Below are 22,693 nucleotides of genomic sequence, written 5' to 3' on the forward strand. Positions count from 1 at the left end.
TATTGAAGGAACTGCTATAACATCTGTTGAGTTCTACTAGTTGAGATTAAAATACGTAACTGTTTGATGGTCTCTGTTAAAACTATGGGCAATATGTTCAGTTTTAGAGTAAGTAGATGAGAAAATGTTACAGAAATGTAATTCATGAAAATTCATCTAATTTTAAAGTGAACTTAGGAAAGGTAAATTTTTTAGAAGAAAATACAGGAAACAGCAATCACTATTTAAGCTCATTTACCCCAAATTTGATTTCATTAGAAAAAAGAGTGCTCATCACTGTCATTAGAGCACTGCCCCATTCCTACTCTGTATCGGGTTGTTGGGGGTGTTCTTCCATTTGGTACCAGAATTTGTTACTGAAAATTAGATTCTGATCTAGAAATACCCCAGCAGACTCGGAGAAAAATCTCAGCTGAAATACCCGATAGGTACCATTAATTCTGTGAGTTCTGGCACATGCGTGTGCACCACTGTTCAATTCCTGCAGAACAATCTGCAGGTTTAATGTATTTTAAAGTATTTTCTGAACTGTAAGTGAAGTTATTTAGTGTGTGCATAGAAGAACTGCTTGAAACTTCCTGTTAGGTAAAGTGGGGTCAGATTTGTATTTTTGTAATCAACCTGTGTTTTACTAACGCGTTGGCTCTGATACCAGCCTGCATGAGAGAATTCCAAGTATTCACTGCAGACCCATTTGACGTCACTTTTCCCCCTATATATAGATTTGCAATGAGCGTCTGTTCCTGCTAGCTGCAGACTAGAACTTGGCATGAAGAGTGCTATAACTCATTTCCATTGCAAGAGGAGCCCTTGTGGAAAACCCAGAGGGTATTTTGTGCTTTTCTGCTCCATCACAGCACGAGAACATAGCTCCATTAGGTGCTTCCGGTGATACCGAGCTGTTCCTCCCATGTACAATTACTAATGCCAGCAATAGATCTTTGTTATTCTGTACCACTGACTCCTCATAAGGGGCTGGGAGAGGTAGGTGGGAGTCTTCTCTTGGAAGGTTTATTTGGAGAAGTACCTGTCTTTTGGAGTAGGAGCTCAAGACTGGTGCCATGGGTGCTTTCCAAAGGACAAATGTTAGTAAGGCAAGGACAACATGCAGAATGTGTTATATTCAAATTCAGAACCTTCAAAGCAACTAAAGAATGCAAGTCATAGTAGGAGGCTCCGTGTTCTTATATGAAACCTGATTTTTCATCCTTGCTTGGAAAAGTGATAAAAATAAACTCAGAATTAGACTCCAGGGCCCAAACACTGTTCCTTTTACTTACTTCAAAAAAGAAAAGAAGAAAAGTTTTGCAACATTATGGGAAAAGAGATTGCATTTTTTTTAAGAATTATGTATAAAACATTATCAAAATATCAATAAATACTCATCCCTTTAATGTTTCCAAACAATGCACAAAACCCAGAAAGATGGGATAGTATTTCTGGTCCTAGCACTAACTGAAAGGAGAAAGGATCTCTCAGCAGTAGTGATTCTGTCAGCTCATTTTCTTTCTCAATTTCTTTCTTTATTCATAATTTATAGCCAAGTGCAAGCTTAAAATTATTTTGAACAGAAGCAAATCAGTCCTTTACATTCTTTTCTTCGTATTTTCTCTGTCATAATTACCTAAATTACCTATTCTTTGTTAATTCTATCTGCATAATCAGAAAATAACTAGCTGTGATGATTTTCCCCTTGCCCCAACAACCTAAATGCAGTAGCTGCTGAGGTTAAGAATATATTTCTTACATATTGGTGTTCTTGCTGTTGTTAGTGATAATCCATTTGGTGTCCTGCTGGTTTGAGGTAGCCAGGGTAGATGAAGTGTTAGTGTAATTCATGATGACAATTATAATACCACTATTAAACAGCAAATATATAGCATCAAATCAAATACTTGGATTTACATAGAAAAAAACAATATATGTTGTGTTTTCCAATTATGCAAGCCTTGGGCTTGGGTTTGGTTTGGTTTCTAAATGGCAGAATCATCAATTATACTGCTTTAAGGTTTTGAATTGTGTTCTGAAAAGAGAGCTATAGAGCAGACTGCTCTAAATTAGGGTTTTCCAGTTCTTAAGGAAGGCTTTATCCTCTAGCCAGAAATCAGAATCTCTAGAGATGCTTTATGTCTTCCACTACCTTTATTAAAAACTGTTCTAAAAAAACTAGCTATTGGAGAGATAGCAAGTTCAACTGTGCACTCTGTGTACAATTTCTTAAGGAAATTCCACAGCAAAGACAAACTTGGCTTTGTTCAGGTTCATCCATGCATGTCTCATGGCAAAGGGGAAGATACTATGTTATTACAGCCAAGGTGGGAACAGTTAGAAATCCAGGCAAGCAGCTGATGCTGAAGGGTTTACTTTAGTAATCCATTGGAGCACTGAGATGATTATACCTACTGAGACCCCCTTGCCATGATTGGCCTCCTGTGCTCTGGAGGTTCTCAGTTCCTGCAGCCTGCTAGCATGGCGTGAAGTGATGAATTCATGGCTGATTTGGCCATTTGTCCTCTTTTGGACAGGGAAGGTTTTAGTGATCTCCCAATTCCTGAAAATACAAAGATGCAGGAAATGCATCTTAGCCTTTCAAATTTGCTCCTCTTTATTTACTGCATAGAGTGAAAAAATGAATACATAGGTTGAAGCATAATTTCTGCTGCTTTATTGTGCATGTCAGTGTCAGCTATATCTCTGGAAGAAATCAGAAGAGCAGGACTTAACTGATGTCAGACTTTTTTATAAACTGATGATACATTTCTTATTGGAATGTGTCAGAAATCCTGTAAAGGTGGTTTAACTATTAAATTTCTTTAGCATTATTTATTCTGCATTATACATAACTATACAAACAGAATGTCATCCCTTCTGACTGTCACATTTATAAAACTCAAGCAGTCTTTTCAATAAGATAAATTCCTATGTCACTGTGAAAGTTTCCTAAGGCTCCCACCAAGAAATTTTGAATACGTTTGAAAGTGTTTGCTGGTGATTGAAACACCAGCATTTTCTACGCTCCAGTTTGTGTTTTTCAGTTTTAAAAGTTTTCAGTTTTAAAAAGAAAGAACTCACATAAGGACTTCGGAATGCTAAGGCTCTCTGTAGCTAAATTAGGAAATTGGATGCACTTGGCAAATATTTCTTCAGGATAAATCTGACTATAGAACGATCGCATGGCACTTGTTACTGGATTAACTTGCTAAGTAATACAACTAGGTGAGGAAAATGCAAGTTAAAAACCATTTATGATTTACATTTTTATTCATATTCATTGACACAATTATTTATATTTTGTCTTAATTTACTAAAATAGTGAATTTAATTCTGGACTACATTAAGATAGTCACGCTGTATACTGGGGTGTGCCAAAATTATACCTGTGGTTCTTTTAAGTCCCAGTTTTCTGAAATTTCATTTCAGGAATATTATTCAAATACTAATTTCCACTGGATTCTTTTTTTTTAGTTTCACCCTCTCAACTTCTGCAATTTGCTCAAAATCATGTGCTGATACTTAGTATTTTACATGTTACAACACTGAACTTGACTACAGTCCGTGAATGTGTCCAGCTAAGTCGTCCTAAGTAGATGTATAATAACAATGGTCTCTGACCATAAAGAAGTATCTGTAACATGCTCATTGCTTTTGTCTGCCCTTTTTATGTAAATTCCCATTTTCATGTTCTGTCTTGGGCAAAGGTTGTTTACTGTCTGTTGTCTGTTGAAATTTTTCATCATATAGGCAAAATGCAGGATGGGAATATGGAGAACAGCCAAAACAAAGGTAATCTTCTTTCATATTAAGGAGGTTGTGGATTTTATTTTTAGCATGTAGTTACATTCTGTTAAAAAGTAACATGAAAAACTGTGATTTGTGCCTGTGTGTAAAAGTGGCCCTGTTATTCAAACAGAATGTTAAACCCCGCCCCAACCAACCAAACCTGACAAAGAAACCTTCCAAGGTGTTTATGACTTACAGATACTTAGGACAGGAGAAGAGCAGTATTTCTAATAAGCCATTTATAGATTATACTTTCATGTCACAAGGCTCATTTAAAATCCATTTTCTTGTGCAAGTTATGTATGCTATGTATTGTTAGTAGATTTCCAACCCTATTTTTGATATGTCTCGTCACCCTTGGTGTTTAATGGCATTGTATGGACACATTTTCTTTTGCAGGGAGAAGGTAAAGCAGTAACAAAAGGAAACCTAAAAGCCAAGAGGTTATTCAGCAATGTAAGAGTATAGTATAAGGATAAATAATAGGAAGATTAACGATCTTGGGAATTCTTATTTAATGTTCAATCTCAGGAAGGAATGGAAATAAATATTTTGCTTTCTCTGAAGCAAAGTCATGGTTCCCTTTCTACTGTATGAGACACAGTTATCACAATTTCTTTGGGTTGTGCCAAAGAAATCAACTGAGCTGTAGCTTTCTCTTCTCAGATAGTACTGAAGATTGCAGAGGTGATAGATCAGAAACTGAACAGATAAGCTCAGTGGTTAATAGTACAAAACTGTTAAATAAAATGGTATTAAACGAGTAGGATTTAAGGTTAGATAGTCGAATTAGATTTCCAGATCAAATAAGCACACTTTTGTACAAGCTGTTCACGAATGTCAAAGCAAAGCTGTTTCATCTCATTCTGTTTAATTTACTTATGTCTGTGTTCGATACAAACCAGATACATACACATATATAAACTGGAATGCCATTGCTTTTAAAAAACATGTCTCTCTCTTTGATACTAAAATAAAGTTTCCTTATATGAGCATTAGCGCTCTTCCAAGAACGGATGGTTTGGCCTTTAAATTGTGTGCTTTTTTATGGGAGACTGATGATGGTGTCACCATCGGATGCTTAAGTTACTTGAATACTGAATGCCAAAGAAACTTTTAAAGTCTGGTTTTACCTAGAATAGCAGTTCACAAAATGTGATCCACTGGTCTCTGCGGTGCCCATGCAGTCAAGAGATGAGGCCCGTAGATCATCTGTGGAACGACGTTACCTTTAAAATGTTTTCATTAAAGGTGTGACTGTAAGGGTGCATTGTAATCTATGAGGCATAACAACGTTTAGAGAAACACAGACTGTCTATTTGCCAACACATTTGGGATCTATTCTAGGAAAACCTGCAGTACTGATGTACTGTTACTTGCCAAGTAATCTGCAAGACATTAAGTGATATATATGTGTATAACACCGAATGTCATCGGTGGTTAAAAAAGATCAACCAATAAATAAAACCCAATGACTTTCATGGTGCTTGACAAATTGTGCAGCACTGATCCCCATGTTTATGGGGTGCACATGGGTGTGCTTGTACATTTGTGCCATGCAAAACCCCCCTGGGTCTCACAGGGGTGTCTGACTGCCATGGGAGTGAAGTGTAATCCTGTGCATAGAAACAGTCATTTGTGTTGCAGTCAGCCCCTTCAATGACTGTTGCTGGTTGAATTCAGTATCAACACTACGATAAAAGGAATGAATAGTTTTGGAGTAACTGTTCTGTTCTGCATTATTAGCCAAGCAGCAGGATGGGGCTGCTGCCATGGAGATGCAGCCGCTGAAGAGTGCAGAAGGGGGAGAGGGAGATGACAAAGACAAGAAGAAATCCAACATGCACAAGAAGGAAAAATCTGTTCTTCAGGGAAAGCTGACCAAGCTGGCAGTCCAGATAGGCAAAGCAGGTATGACCGGATAACTGACTGAGGAAGCAGCATGTTATACTGGTAACAAAGGGGTTTAAAGCCAGTTATTCTTAAAACAGGATGGGCCTCTTACTGCAATATTTAGAAATGGGTCATCTTAATGCTTTTCTAAAGATAGTTATGTGGTATTGAAGACCTTTTATTCTCCTAATACTTAGCTTTGACTGTCAAGAAACTGGAAGCTTTAGGCAACTTGGACTGTAATGAATATTTGAATCAAAATGAAATGTAGCTTTTGTCATAGGTAAGATTCCCAAATGCAGTAATTACAAATTTAATTTCCTCTCCACTTAGAACTTATGAGTACACAATTTCAGAATCTCTAATATCATCTCAAAATACCACTCACACAGCATTTCCTCTTACTGATTCAGAAAGCATTCTGTTTTCTTTTAATATCCATGTTCCTGCCTTTTACCCAAACATGACACATCCAGTACCACCTGGTCCCTACTGTTAGAAGTAGCACTTCTCCAACATGTAGGTAGAAAGTGAAACTCTTTCATAATGACATAATATTCATTGGGTTCATTTTTCTAGTGGTGTTAAAGAGAACTTTATCCAGATCCTTGGTGGACACCCGACACCAGATTCCTAACTTTACCTCCGTTCAGTCTCCTTTATCCTTCTTTACCAGTCTGATTTTACTCCTGCTATTCCTTCTCATTCCTTTCTAAGTTCATTACACTTAGTTGATCATGTAACACCATGATGCCACTTCTGTTTCTACCTGAACAGTGCATGGCTCAGAATCTATGGGTATCATCTCTTTCATATCCAGTTTCATGCTTTGGCCAGTTTCAGATTCCTCAATCTTCTCTGCTTTGTTGCTACTTGTACAACAGTTGCATTGATACAAAACCACTTCATTTCTCATGATCATTAATATCTTAAATACCTTTCTACATTGCCGTCTGTTTATTACTCTCTCTGGTATTTTGGCAGAGATGTGACTATCACTTTTAAAGCAATATAGGGATTTCTAAACAAAATGTGGCAAGTAATAGGAATTCAATTAAGTAATTATTGCCTCATTTGATTTTTCTTTGTCGTTGGGCAATCTGTAGAGATGTCTTGCATTGTCATGAATATTTGCCTTTACAATATTTTAATGGTTTTCCTTTATCCTCTGGCATATACCAGTCTCCTTGGCTCATCTGTTTCCTGTCAACCTTAGCATCCTTCAGCTTACCCAGTCAAGACATGAAATTCACAGCATTCTACTTCTACCGTATGATCTCATTAGAGAGAAATTAATTTACACTGAAATGTAGGCTTAATGGCTGCATAGAAACCTGCCAAAGAGCAGCAATCATAGAAGGCGAAATAGATGTTCCAATGGAGTTTGTATTTGTATGCTCAAATCCAGACACAAAACTGCAGAGGGAGAGTGCTTGCTTAGCAAAGTTTGTGTCACTGGGAGAGCATATTAAGTCCCTGAGATCTTCCATGAATTGATGTCTCTTGTGCTCTGTTGTCAGCGTCAGACCTCTTGAGCCTCTCTTCATAAAAATACACACAATTTACGAGTGGCCCTTTGAAAAGGGAAACCTTGGACACATTGGTATTTATCGCATTTTCAAGAAAAGCAGGGAAAACCTGCTCTGTGGATGATCCTGCAGCATTGCCTCATTGTATTCAGCCAGGCACATCAATAAGGCTTTCCTAAAATATCTTATACAGCAACATAAACTACAGGAGACTCCTTTTCTCAGGCCTCTTAAGATAAGCTTATTTAAAAGAAAGATGAGGGTTTGAATGTGGATAGACTACTAATTTGTGAAAGGTGGAAGTTAAAAGGACAGCTAAATGTTGTACCAGTCAAAGTAATGCACTAAAGGGAAAAAGCTTCCGTAACAGCGAGCTCCTGTGGAACCAGACTGACTGTGAAGCTTTAGTGGCAGCAGTAAGATGGTGCTTAAAAATTAACATGGTATGATTCAGCTGTTCTGTAGAGTTCAGCATTTCCTTATTCACTGAAGCGTAGGGCTGTTGTAAATGCATTGTAAAGTATATCATTATCATCATTATTGGTACTGGTGAAAAGCGTCATGTAGAAAAAGAAAATTCTAATGTAGATTTCTAATTGCACATGGTTTTAATTGTGTTTTGGTTTATAGTAATTGATTATTTCTCTTTTCAGGTTTGGTGATGTCTGCCATCACTGTAATAATTTTGGTACTATATTTTGCCATTGACACGTTTGTGGTCAACAAGAAGCAGTGGTTGCCTGAGTGCACTCCTGTCTACGTTCAGTATTTTGTTAAATTCTTCATTATTGGGGTTACTGTACTTGTGGTTGCCGTTCCTGAGGGACTTCCACTTGCTGTCACTATTTCTCTGGCTTACTCTGTAAAGGTAAGAGTCATTAATAATAATTATGGGAGAAAATGCTGTTCAGTTGAGTTTACTAGTGAGTCTTCAGGTTTTATTAGGTGTGATGAAAAGTGGCCTGTAAATAAATGTGCTCAAAATATTGAGTGAAATTCCTTTGAAGTGACACTTTGCTTTGTATTAAAAGTATTTGTCAAAACTGCAAATATATATGTATTCTAGTAAATGTCTTTAAAACTACCCAGTGCAGTAGAAACACCTACTTAGTTTGCAAGGGCACCAGGAATTTATTGAACAGAATTTACTATGAGATTTTGACACAGAATAACTTTGTCTTCACGTTTTTCTTGTGCAATAGTACAGAATTTTTACAAGGATTTGAAGCCTTCAGGAACACTTTTCAAAGAAATGAGGGTTTCACTGGAGCTTTCACGTGCTTTTCTTAAGTGCAGTTGCAGTTCTTTGTAGCCAGTGTAAATGATTCTTTGAGGAAATGAAAGAGGATTAAAATCCTGCACTTGTGGATCACTCTTATCTCAGGAGTTTTCTCAGATTGTTTTAGCAGCTTGGTCAGATTTTGGGAATCTTAGATGGAGATTTTGTGAAGTTTATTTAGTATGTAACTAAATTAATGTCTGAACATTCAGAAGGAATAGCTCGATTTATATGTAGCCAAACATCATCGTCATCAGGAAAAAAAGAGCTCCTCTCAAGGATGGCATTTTGCTAATAAAGACTTTAGCTGCTTTTAAAATACTTTCCCAGTCTCCTACAACACATGCAGCACACAGGTGAGTATCTATATGTGCAGTGTCCAACTGCCATACAGCTGTGTGTACAAGGAGTGGTACTGCACCCTCTGAGGATATGATACTGTCTGACAGTAATGTCAGGTGATGGCACAGGATGGTTTTAATGTTGAGAAGATAGAAGCAATGACTGTGCATTTCCAGGTGCACTGTGGAACGGAGTACTCTACCATGGTGTTTTTTTGTAGAGTGAGGTTTTTCGTGGTTGTTGGTATTTATTGCTAGTTTGTTTCTTTCACCAAATGTGTGGTCCTTCGGTGTGCTGCAAGATCTCATCCTGGCACTGGGAATAGCGTTAGAAAACATCTGATGTTTGCTATAATGATACTGTTTAAAAAAATCCTGCTATCTTCAGTTTCTTTAGCTAATCTCTGCTGTTCTAGTTATTCCTTAAAATGTATATATATTGCAAAAAAGGATGGGACTGTGTTGGTTTATGAAGGCAGAATTATTGCAGGGCTTGTCACTGCTTGTTTGTCTGCGACTAAGCATTGGGTTACCATCCGCAATCAAAGTTCTAGTTTAGTGAGTGTTGCGTACTCATGGACAAGACTAAATACATGCATTTTGCTTTTCATATCTGATGTTAAAAATCTGCCAGAGCAGATCTTGACAGCTCTTTATTTTGCTTTTCCTCAGAAAATGATGAAGGATAACAATCTGGTCCGCCACTTAGACGCTTGTGAAACTATGGGTAATGCTACAGCCATCTGCTCTGACAAAACAGGGACGCTGACGACCAACCGGATGACAGTGGTCCAAGCCTACGTTGGGGATGTCCACTACAAAGAGATCCCTGACCCAGACTCCATACCCGCCAAAACCCTCGAACTGCTGGTTAACGCAATTGCTATCAACAGTGCTTACACTACAAAGATCCTGGTACGTGGGCTTTTTCTGTCAACAGAATGAAACCTAGAAGGTGTTGCAATGTTTTAAGCAACATTAATTCCTTAACATCCTGTTGTTGATTATAGAGCGTTAAATACCACTGAGGTCCTCAAAATGAGAACAGGTGCTGTAAAAACGATATATTTGTATCTTTTAAGGATAGGGATGTACTTACAAGTACAAGACCATGCTACATTTAAAACTCTCCTGCTGTTAGATTGGTATGGCCCAGTTTTGGTGCACTTAAATTTCAAAGCAGAACAAGTTGTCACTGAGACTTCATATGTGCACAGTTATTTCTGTGTGCCTAAGAACTTTCAATTCTCAAATAGGATAAATTGGATTGGTTAAATCAATGAGGTTCATGGTCTTTATTCATTCTGGTTTGAAGTGAATTACATCCAGAAGTATTTTATTCAGTCTGTAGGGAAAGGCAAAATGGAAATATCCTGCTTGCTTACAGCATTAGATTCCTCTGTAAGAAGCTAATTAAGAGGCTGAAAACTTTTGCAATTCCAATAGATTTGTTCCTTTAAAGGTCAAGCTCAGTCTTAGTATTGCAGAACAAATTAATTTTTTTAGTTTATGGGTTTATGTGTTGTCCTTTTCATAGCTTTGTGCTGAGCTGTTTAATGTAGTCTTGCCTTCACTTCATGTTTGCTTTAAGAGTATTCTTTTAAAATACAATCACAGAAAACAAGGATACAAATACAGAAATGCTGCTGAGGGCTGGAGCATGTATTTCCTTGAATTCTTGCAGTGTAAACATCTGGATATTAGTAGCAATCAATACTTGGAAGAAGGATGTTTAGAGGAACCTGACGCAGATACACCAAGTGTGTTTGTAGCGAGCATGGTTTTGAAATGAAGGCTCCTGAGGGCTGTGTAGCCAAAGTTAGTGTCTGACGTCAAGGCACAGCTGAGGCACCCTTCAGACAGTCATCTGTGCTGTACTGCGCTCACTCTTCTGTTCCCACTGAAAGCTCTCTGGAAAGGGAACTGTGGGGAGAACCAGCCCCTGAGGCAGCTGGAGCTGCTTTGACAGCATGAGTGGACAAGGAATCGCATAGACCCTCCGTCTGCTCACAAAGATACCATTAGTAGCTACTTTCTAGCTGAAACCAGCCAGCTTTCCTTACCTGGTCCCCAGCTTCCCGGACAACATCCCTGTATTCTTCCAAGACCGCCTGTCCTTGCTTCCACCTTTTATAAGCCTCTTTTTTCCTTCGAATTTTCCTCAGCAGCTCCTTATCCATCCAAGGAGGTCTCCTGGTCCTCCTGCTGCACTTCCTTCTAGTTGGGATGCAACACTCCTGAGCTTGTAGCAGGTGATCCTTGAATATCAACCAACAGTCTTGGGCCCCCCTGCCCTCTAGGGCTATATCCCATGGAACCTTACTAAGCAGGCTCCTGAAGAGGCCAAAGTCTGCTCTCCTGAAGTCCAGGGCAGTGAGCTTGCTGCACGCTCTTCTCACTGTCCTGAGGATCTCGAACTCGACCATCTTGTGGTCACTGCAACCAAGGCTGCCCTGGAGCGTCACATTTCCAACCAGCCCTTCCCTGTTGGTGAGCACAAGGTCAAGCTTGGCACCTCTCCTTGTCGGCTCCTCTATTACTTGCAGAAGGAAGTTGTCTTCCACACAATCGAGGAATCTCCTGGATTGCTTGTGCCGGGCCGTACCATCCCTCCAACAGATACCAGGGTGGTTGAATTCTCCCATGAGGACAAGGGCCTGCGAGCGTGAGGCTGTTCCTATCTGTCTATAGAGTGCTTCATCCACAGATTCCTCTTGATCAGGCAGTCTGTAACAGATCCCCACAGTGATGTCTCCCATCGCTGCTCTCCCTTTAACCCTGACCCACAAACTCTCTATTGACTGCTCACCTGTCCCCAGACAGAGTTCCATACTCTCCATCCTATCCCTAACATAAATAGCAACTCCCCCTCCCTGCCTGCCGGACCTGTCTTTTCTAAAGAGCCTGTAACCTTCCATTCCAACACTCCAGTCATAGGAGCCATCCCACCATGTTTCTGTGATGCCTATTATATCATACCCCCATAGACATGCACAGATCTCTTAATTCCTCTTGTTTGTTTCCCATGCTACAGGCGTTTGTATAGAGGCATCTGAGCAGAGCTCCAAATGAAGCTGGCTCATTGGCTGGAGCGGCTGGAATATCTCTACATTGCTCCAAGCATTTATTGTAGGCGCTGGCAACTGACTGGGTGTGTTGGGATGGAATGATGCCCCTCTCCCCCAACACATCTAGTTTAAAGAAACCTTGACCAGCCTGGCAAGCCTCCTACCAAAACCGCTCTTCCACTTCTTGGTCAGACCAGCTCCACCAGCCCCCAGTAGACCTGGCCTACAAACTTGGGTCCCGTGTTCAAGACACCCAGATCCCTGACTATGGCACCACCGTGCTAACCATTTATTAACCTGGCCAATCCTCCTGAGCTTTTTTAGGGTCCTCCCCTGTATCCTGGAGAATTGTCGAAAAGACAATCTGAGCTTCAGAGCCCCTAACCACCTCTCCCAGGGCTCTGTAGTCCTTCTGTATGTTCTCCAGGCTACTGCTATCTATATCTCTAGCACCCACATGGATCACTAGAAGTGGGTAATAGTCCGTGGGACTTACTAGAGCAGGCAGCCTCTCTGCAGCATTCCTGATCCGTGCCCCTGGTAGGCAACACACCTCCCTGGAGGCTGGGTCAGGCTGACAGATGAGTGCTTCTGTTCGTTTCAAAGTAGAAACAAATACCATGATAGCTAAAATGCAGGATGGGCCTTCCACTCTCAGGTGGTTGAGTATAAATGCTGTGTAATAGTGGATATTTTATGGCAGTGGCTTTTTGGAATCTCATTTGGACATTTGTAAATTAGCAAGAGTATTTTACTATTGCTGGGTAAATGATGATTTCAGAAATCAGTATTACATCTGATTGTTAGAGAGAGGAACATCTTATTTTAATACATCTTATTTTAGTATTTTTACAGCCTAAGTAAGATTAGATACTTCCTTCTGTAGAAAGAGACAGAATCAAACTCATCCTCAACGCACAACTGTGGTTAAGACAAGGTAATAGGGATAAACTGGGATGAAGGCTAGGAGAAAGCTATGTAATCGTGTTTGTGTAACTGCTACAGAGGTGATGCTGGTCACCAGCATCAGTCCTTAACTGCCACTGTGGCATTTGACTCTGGGAGGGCTTTGAGAGAATATTACTAATGTTGGCAGAATTTTCCTCATTCCAAAGAAACAACAAGGCAGAAGGCAGCAGGTTGGGTGGCAGGGAAGTCAGGTGTGACTGGCAGAGCAAGACTCCATGTCTGCTCTGCTTCATTTGTTTTACATTTAACTGTTCATTTTGAATGCCTGAGATCAAACACAGTAACCAGTGTTTCTGTTCAACATCCATTCCACTGCCCTCTCTGAATCTCAGACTGGATTTAGGTTTCTGAGTGGCATCAGACTTCCCAGAGTGATGCGCCTGTAGTATTAAATACAATGTTCTGTCTGTCTCTTGTGGTAATAGTCCATTTGACTGAAAAATTTCTGGTCAATAATAGTTCTAAAATTTCACTTTGCTCTCAGTATAATTTTGAACTTTTTTTTAACTCTGGCTTGACTTCATTGCTTCTTGTTGTAATGAGTTACGTGTGTCTGTTAGAAAGAGTCAGTATTTCACCATTTCAGTTCTTTTTTAGCTTTGCAGGGACTGATACTCTGTCAAACTGATAAATGGGTGAAATCCCCTGGAAATCACCTTTGTGCTGGACGCATAGCAGATGACTACTTGAACTTCTCTATGTAAAATTAATGGTGACTTTTAGCTATAATTCTATCATAAAATCAAGCCTTGCAGTACAGATGCCGCAAGAATAACAACTCCAAATATCAGAGGAGTTCATTTATTCATTGCTTATAACAAGCTTAAGCTAAAGTTTAAGATACAAGGTATCGTTCCATGGCCTTTTTTAAATCATAAATAAATACAATTGAAAATACCTAAGGGAGTGTTTCTAGGATAAAGCATACAAAATGATTTTTCTAGCTGCTAACACTGAATGCATACTTCTGCACTCAAAGTATATTTAATCATACTGTGAACATCAGCTCAAACCCAAAGGGTGCATGTGTTATAAGATTGAATTTTACACATGCTATTTTTAGTTATCTAGTTCTGTGTATGCTGTAAATTGCGCTTTGTATGAACTTCTGTTCAGAGTGATCACATATGGGACCATAAAATTAGTCAAGATGCTCTGCTGAATGATAAATACTCCCTCTTGCATTGTTTTTTGATTAAGGGGCAATTGAACCACTGATAAAAATATAAAAAGAAAATAATATCCCTGCTTGGGATTAAAGATTTGAATTTCCCTGAGAAATTAAACACAAATTAGTCCAACTGAACAATAGCATCATTAAATATAGTTCTTTTTAATGCTTTCCAAGGATCAAGTTACTGAGTGAGCTGCTTTTGCATTCCATTAGTTGCAGAGCCACTTTAATGCTGGTTTTATGCTGTTTTTGTGAAGCCGTTCTCCAGAAAACCTTTCTTTTCCAATAGTCATGTTTTTGATAGCTTTCCCACACAGAAGTAAAGATTAGACTTCATACATTTTTGCATGTGAGCTGTGATGAGGACTGTAAAGTATTTCTTACCCTGAAAACAAAATTTGCATGTTGGGAGTATTTTCCTTGCACTTGGAGCAGAAGCACATTGGTCTTGAATATCACAGAGCAGTAATGAAATAGAGACTCCAAATACCACTGCTAGCGATTTGAACTCCTCTACTGAGCTCTTGCTTGCAAAAATTCAGTTTTAATAAGAAGAGTATTTCTTCTGATTTCCTGAAAGCTGTCAGAGGGCACAGATGACAAGGTCGTGGATGAGTATAATGAGTTCTTATTAAGAAGAGATTGCAGTTTTAGTATTTAATAGAGGGATTTTCAGCTCCAGTGGAAAACACCCAGCTGAACCCGTTATTATTAGGATCTAACACAGGCATTTCAGCTGGTACTTGATAGGTGCCTGGGGAGCAAAAAAGCTACTTATGTCTGTATTAGGTGCATGTCTGGAGCTGCAGGACTGTTCTCAGTTCTAGTGACCATTTACTGCATTTGCATAGCGTGTGGTACAATGCAGCAGCATCCTTCAGCTGAGGATCTCAAAGGAAAAAAGGCAGGGATGTCACAGGCAAGTCTACATGTTTGTAAGTGTTAATCAAGTAACAAATGTGACCTTGTAAAACTTTGGAACAAAATGCCTTTGTTGGATAAAACCAAAAGGGGCGAAGGAAGCCAGAACAGAGAGAGCAATGTTTCCTGTTTATCATCTGGCTGAAGAACACCTGCTTGTGACACCATAATATCTATCTAAGAAACAGTGAAGTTGTCAAAGTTGCTACCAGCACCTGAATTCCAACCATGTTCCTACCACAGCCCTAAATGAGGGTCTCCACATTCTGCTCAGACCCACCACAAGGTAACAGGGAGGGCCCTGAGGGCCCAAGATAACTCCATCAGAGAAGAGCAGGGATTCTCCACAGGCTTCCCTGAGAGGAGTCCTCCATGGGGGAGAGCAGTGGTCATCCTTCATGGGAGATGGTGCTGAGAAAACGGGCTTGCTCAGGGCATTGACGCAGAGCAGAAGATGGAGCTAACATAGGCACAGCCTTTGGGATTTACGAGGAAAGGAAGGAAGGTGTGAATTCACCTTCTTGCTTTGTATAATTCCTTTTCCTGGAAGAGATAATGAATGATCTTATTAAAATAAATGGAACAAAATTTCTAACTTTATTCTGAAAGAGGTTCAAGAGATTTTGGCACAGAATCTGATTGCTAAGAATAAAGAGTAATTTTGACTGTTTGATGCAGGAGACTGGAGTGAATGCGCTTCATGCTTTCTTGGGGAAAAGGGGTGGAGGGAGGCTGGCAGGGCAGGGAGGTAACCCAGGATACAGGAAAACCAGAAGAAATTACTGAAGTGAAATGGTAAAAGTAATGGAAAATAAGATTTTTAATGCAGCAGCTGCTGTGCAGGAATAGGTGGAAATCTGTGTTGTGGGTATTGAGAGCATGGATGTAGTAGCCAGGTGAAGGGTTCTTTTTATTTGTGAGGAATATATTTGCATTCAAATATAGCACAGCTATCTGGGTTGTGGCAATACATTATCTTCCTGTCAGAACAGCCCTCAAAAAGTGATGCAAAGCACTAATACTTCTCTTACTGATTTTTATTTCTTTAAGTCAAATGTTGACTGGATTTCATTTATCAAATACTTGAATTCATCTTAACTACTGTTCTTAATTGCATGAAAAAACGGTCTCAAAAATAATAGAGATATATATGCTCACATATACTATTTAGCCAACAAATTCCCTTTACCTTTCATAATTCCATCATTTCCAATGTAGTAAGACCTTCTTGAAAAAAACTTTAAAGTTGTTTTGAGGAGTATGGATATTTGGAAGCTTCCTACTGGGTCATTTAAAAACTCGAGTAGTAGAAGGTTGGTTTATGGATTTTTGTATACATTTCCCCACATTACTGTATAAAGCTATCAGTGATGAAAAACAGGATTGAAATGTCACATCTTTTTAACAGTAGTTGCTTGCAGCTCTCTAATTCTTGTCTGACAGAGCACTGACCTTTGCTTTTATCTGTCTATATACATATATTATGTGCTCGTTTATTTATATGAAGTCTTGTTTTCAAAATGGAATGGAAGACAGAGACCCTAACTGCTTAGGAAAGATTGTTTGTTTCATTTCTACACAAAGCTCCAAGCCCAATAGATCAGATTATGCTGTACCTATCAACGGAAAATCATGAGGATTTATATTTCCTGAGGCAACAGCAAAAGAGCCTGTGCTTTATTGTAGCTGTCTGCCAAGAGCAGTCATGCTGAACGAAGCTGCTATTGGATGTCACTTGAATCCTCTTTTTATTCAGAGAACCATGAGAAGGTAGCTTTTATCCTCCAAATGACATTTTTAGTTATTTTGGTGTTTGAAATTGGAAAGATATTTTTACTCTCGGGTACGGTTTTCTTAAAACCTCTTCTCAAGCTCTTTGTTTCTTGTGTTAAAAGACAGACAGAATTACCATTTGTTTTTACTGCACATGAAGGTTCAGGTCATCTCTTATTTTGTCCAGATGAGTTCACCCATTGCTGCTAACAATGTTCTAAGTTAAAATAGATACTTTAAAAGGCGCCAGCAAACCCCAACAAAAACACATATACAAAAAATGAGGCTAGAAATGGGGACAGAGTGGTAAAAAAAATAACAAAATACTAAGGATAGACTGAGGAAAGCTTTCATTTATACTAATGTTAAATGACAACCCAAGTAAATGGCCTGGCCTAAATTCTGGTTTATTCCATGCGTAGCTCCCTACCATTAACATTAAAGTGCAAATATATCTGGCAGCTCCAGTTGTCGGCTTGAAGTCTGTGAAGAAGATCAGTCATTTATGACGTAGTCAAGTTGTCAGTCAGGGCTGGCCTGCCTATGAGAAAGCAGGTCAGCTTGGAGGAAGAAGAGACAGTGGGAGAAGGCACAGAGCTCCAGAAAACAGAACGCTGCAATGAGGGCACGGTGAGGAAGAAACTGGAGCATGAGGAGGAAAGGCGATTGGAAGTTGGCAGCAACAGTTTGCCCATGTTCTCCGCAGTATTCTCCCCCTTTGCAGCCATGAGGCTTTCCTTATTTCCCTGCCTTGCCTTTCCCCCATGAACAGTTACAAGCTTTGTTCCCAGGGAGGTTTGCACCAGTAGTTTTGGCATGGAAGGGTTTGAGTGATTTTTGGCAGCAACCTGAGCAAAGCCCATCCTTTGTAATGGTTTTTCTACCTCTGCTTTCTTTCTTCAGGCAATGTTCCAGAATAAATTCTACCTTTTGAGGATGTGTTGAGATTTCAGTGATCTGTGTTCTAAGGTTGATAAGGATGGAGGGAGGAGGAGGAGGAGTGCTGTTTGACGGACAATTTATGTAAGGATAGATCTGTGCAAGGTTTTACCCTTACATAATAATCCTGGAAACCAGTAAACAGTGAGAAACAGATCTGGGATGAATTTTTGCAACTTAGCCCATGTAATGAATGACACTGGCCTAGCTTGTTGTCAAGTGTCATCTGGCTCTGGATGAGGGAGGCAGGAGGAAGGAGTAACTGGCTTGAGTCATCTTCCTGCACTGGCACTCTGGAATACATATGGAATGGCAAAATCCTCTCCTTCTAGAGTCATTAAAGCTATCCAGAAAATGTCACACAAATGTACTGAGAAGAGAATCCTCAGCTGGCAGATTGATGAACTAGTGCAGGAATTCAAAGATACCCATTTTCTCATGTCTGAAAAAGAACAAGTGGATTTATACGAGTTCATGATGCTCCAGGCTCTCCAGTTTGTGTTCTGCGGTCTTAGGGGTACAGTAAGTTACTAAATAGATGATACAAGGAGAAACATAGAGAAAACCTACTTTGCTGAAAGTCATGTAGAAGATCAGTGCAGGATTTCAGGGTGGCATCTTCCAGCTCAGTAGGATTGGATTTAGGGCACATTAGTTTGTTAGTAGAAGCATTAAAATTGTACATGCTCTTGAAGTGCTCAAGGGATGGCATTAATAAGTATGTGAAGCATTTCTGAATCTCCAGCTAAATGATGCATTTGGACCATTTAAAATTAAAATATTATTTTATTTGATTGAACTTTGAACTGTTTTCTAAAAAAACCTATTCTGTTTTGTTTACAAAATATGCTAAAAAAGACTATTGATATTTTTGTCAATTGATATTTTTCTCTCACTTCCCATATTTTGTTCCCAGTGTTATGCAGCTGTATAATGTAGATAGACATTAGAGATGGGGACAGACAATGCAGGCCAAAGTCTCTTTTTATATATAAGCAAGAAAATCATCACCAAAAAATACCCAACGGTATTTTCTTTGCAACTTTTTTTGGGTAAGCAGTTCCTCAGATTAAGCAAAGCAGAAAAACCCAACCCCAAACTTACAGTGTGCATAGTATTTACTGTGTAAATAATAATTATTAGAGATAGTAGATCATGTATTTAGTTGTCTCTGCTTCTAGGAGTGGTAATTACAGAGAATAATGATCTTCACACATCACTTGCCATTGAAGTCTTATATAATAAGAGGTATCAAGATAGCTTTTCTCCCTAAATTAGCTACTGAGTTAATAATTGAAATAACGCTGTTTAGCAAAGACTGCTTGAACGTGTGACACACTAGGAATCGATGTTATCCCGGTCATGTGCTTTCTGCTGTCAGGGTGCAGGGACTTTGTCTGGCTACCAGAAAGCTTTTTGAGAGTTTAAAGTGAGGCGTAGAATGGAATCAGCTGCCTAGAAAGCTTTTGGCAGCTGGCTGTGGGCTGGATTTCCCTAAGCAGAGAGAGGGATAAGGGAGCAGAGATCAGAACAAGGCCATCCTGTACATTGCTATTGACATAGCTGAACTCTCTGGAAGGTTGTGTATTTTCAGGAGTGGCCAGGTTGTCAGAGGCAAGGCAGGTTTCCTTTCTACAATGGCAGAAATGTTATAGCTTGAGAAGGTGAAAGGGAGGTGCACAGACAGAGCTAGTTCTTTCACTGAGGTTCTCCTTATACGGTAAACTGTAATTGTAAATGAACTTGGCAATGGGAATGCAGCTCCTGACAAATCTTATCCTTTGTTCCTAGTCTCCTGTACTGTCAAAGGAAGGGGTGACCCTCCTGCCCCAGCCATAAATGAACATGGCAAGAGAAGATGGATAAATAAGATAATCCTGCACTGTACAATCGCAGAATGGGCTAGGCTGGAAGGGACCTTAAAGATCATCCAGTGATGCAGCATGACAAATTATTCCCATATTAGCTAAAAGTTTATGATCAAGTTAAATTATATTTCTGTGTTTTCTTTCTTCATGTGACAGAAAACAAGGCATTAAAAACCTCCTTAGTGCTGGTCATCTTTACCTTTACAGCTTGGTAATTGCAGATTCCATTTATTCCTTTTGGAATAAATAATCACTGCAAGATAATAAATAGGACTGACAGTCCCTTGGAGGCTTTTTGTGATTATAATATCGTTTAACACATTAGCTGGGTTTTCTGTTTGCTTGTATGAAAACGAGTAAATGAGCTTTTTAACTTGCTATGGTTTTCCTCTTGCCATGCGTAGAATTTTTCTTTTATGTTATTTGTCTTACTTTTGTGTTCTTACTTTCTACTCATCTCGTACTGGCGTAAGATGATTCACTTTCAGGAATAAGTGCCAGCTACTGCCAAATATGCCTGTGGATGAACACAGCCTTTAAAAGTCAGAGCTTCCTACAAGCTATTCCAAAGTGTTTTCATGTAGATATGTGAATATTGCCTATTGTTGTCAGAGCATTTTTAGGACCACTGTGGTTTGCTGTATTGTGGTAGGTTTTTTTAGTTTGTTTTGGAGGGTTTTGGTATGTTGTTTTTTTAATTACGTATGTTGGCACAGTCATTTCAATACTTACTTCTTTCATGCCTCTGAAATCTTACTTACACTGAGTCATCACACTTTGGACCTGATTGATATGCTGGTTAGAATTTAGTGCTAACACTTTGGAGGGGGTATTACCAGGGAGCATGTTTTCCTGATGGGAGCTTTTGTTTTTATCCAAGTGGGTGTAAACCATTTACTTCAGGCACATCTGTTTTAATGTAGGTTTTCTTTGTGCTATCATCAGGCAAAGGAAGATAATTTCAAATGTGATAATTCAATACCAATTTTATAGTAAATGGTAATGGTTTTAAAATCAAAGAAACACAAACAGGTGTATTAGAAAACAATAGAGTGGGTGAATCACCTCATAGTGAAAAATGACATTAATTTTCTTTCATATATGTTACATAAATATATAGTCTCTGTTACATCCTATGTAGGTTTTTAGTAAGTTTTCTTTTTACTCTCAGAATTCTGGTATGGTTTATTCTTTGTGAAGGGGGTGAACAACCACCCAAAACCTGATGCAATGCCTGAAGTACAACAGATAAGCAATAAAGTACCTGACAGAGAACATCTTGCTAATTTCAGAGCAACAAATGTACAGGAGTTACTTTACAGACTTGAAAAAGACTTTAAATCAACTTGGCATTGCTCTTCCTTATGAATGAGATTTCACTGAAGAAGACTTACTTTATTTGCTAAATAGCTAGTCCCAGAAAGTTGGTATTAAATCTACAGTCAGTAAGAACTTATGCTTCAAATTCTAGTTCTCCTTTCTTCTGCAGGTTGACCTCACTACTAGTTTTTCTTTAAAGCTTCCAGTTTTCTCATATGTGAAGCTCTTGGCCCCTCTGGAATCCAGTCAGTCCTATTTCTGTGTTATTTACAAGTCACTGTGGAAAGGCCTTTCTGCTTTTAGAGATGGTGCTGGAACGCTGGGGAAATCTCTAGAATCTAAGGATTAAGATCTAGAATTCTTCTAGAATCTTTACAAGGCTGAAGAACTGGGCACGGACTTCTCAAAAGTATGGGACTTTGATGGACCTGATTTCTCAGGGACATATGATTTTGATGGACAGTAGGTATCCATTACAGAAAATCCTTTTCCTACCTGGAATCTAGCAGAGGAAATGGAAAGTTTTCAAAGGGAAGGTTGCTAGAGTATTTTAACATAGTCGAAAGTGCACTGTTCTGTAGCGGCACTGAAGGAATGACAGACCTGCTTTGGCAGACACCTTGCATAGAAAAATTAACTTCTGGAAGGAAGTTTTAACAATTTAGGACAACTTTAAGAAGTATGACTACAAACCTGTCTCGTGTGTAAGCACAAACACCCAGCAAAAGAGTATGGCTGGCTACTGGCAAGTCCTCATAGAGACACGGGGACATCTCATCCATCTGACATTATGAATGAGTGTTGGGCAGTAGATGGAGCTCATTGTCTGTAATACTGGATGAAAATACTGTGTTTAAAAAGTTCCACCATGTATTTCTTATGGCTTTTCTTTTTTTTTTTTTTTTTTGTCATTTCCACTTAATTCAGTGACCAGAGAATTAAGCTACCTTACACTTCCCTCACTCCAAAGCAGAAGGGTTGGCAGGTCAGTGCTGGTTTGGTAGGGGTGGTGTATTTGGAAGAGGTGAGAGACAAGTCTTTTGGGGAGAGTTTTCCTATAAAGGAAAATGTTCAACCTCTCCATCATTCCTGTCCTATCCTTGTGATGAATAATCAGGTCAGGCTTGGCTGCAGTCTCACAGGCTGCAGTTCTGCCCAGCAAAGACATCATTCTTAGTATTCTGACAAGGAGAGGGATGGCCAGAGGACTGAATTCATAATGCATCTCAAACATTACCCCACCAATCATGCAAAAAAAATGCCTCTGAGAAAATATTAGGCAAGCATCACTCTAAGATATTATATACACGTGAGCTCATGCATTTGTCTCCCTGCAAAACAATCCAAACTAACAAAAACCAATTTAAAAAGAAGTTCAACTGGTATGTGCTCAGATAGGTTTAGAGGAGTACATTTTGTCTGAAAAGTGAAATAGCTGCTGTTCATGTCTTTAGACTCAGTTAGAAATGGATGCTTGAAGAACCCTTTTCCTCACCCTGGAAATGAGTAATATTAACAGAAATCTATAATTATGATGGGCTGTAATCAGTAACATCAGTCAAGTGAAAAAAAACTTCATTTTATGTTTCATATGGCTAGATTTGCTTTGCCCTTGCTAAATTTAGCTTTTTAAACTGTACAAGTGGTTTGTAATTGTGCTGCAACCAGAAATGCAGTGAGTATTAAGGCTAGTTGTTGCGTTGGTTTGGTCTTTCTAGAAATTCAGTTTTCCTATCTGAGATATATTTAGTGGAAAAGTAGAAAATCCAAAGTATTGATAAGTTCTGTGCAAATGCAAACTGTATGCAAAGATCAGCTGTCTGGAAATACTGTTTCATT

General features: G+C 39.1%; 1 protein-coding gene across 12 annotated transcripts in view; it reads left to right on the forward strand.

Annotated features, from left to right (window-relative positions):
- The window catches only part of ATP2B2 (ATPase plasma membrane Ca2+ transporting 2), a gene marked incomplete at its 5' end in the record, with an annotated part of 180,885 nt that overhangs the window by 93,912 nt on the left and 64,280 nt on the right, over nucleotides 1–22,693 (forward strand). For 11 of the 12 annotated variants that reach the window (XM_080625697.1, XM_080625698.1, XM_080625701.1 and 8 more), the window contains 4 exons: nucleotides 3,742–3,783; nucleotides 5,527–5,691; nucleotides 7,856–8,070; nucleotides 9,495–9,737. In XM_080625697.1, coding sequence (XP_080481823.1) covers nucleotides 3,742–3,783; nucleotides 5,527–5,691; nucleotides 7,856–8,070; nucleotides 9,495–9,737 — 665 coding nt within the window. The remainder of the gene's footprint in view (nucleotides 1–3,741; nucleotides 3,784–5,526; nucleotides 5,692–7,855; nucleotides 8,071–9,494; nucleotides 9,738–22,693) is intronic. The other variant, XM_080625696.1, reaches the window with a different exon arrangement.

This window comes from Psittacula echo, assembly GCF_963264785.1.
Source record: "Psittacula echo genome assembly, chromosome: 9".
NCBI lineage: Eukaryota > Metazoa > Chordata > Aves > Psittaciformes > Psittacidae > Psittacula > Psittacula echo.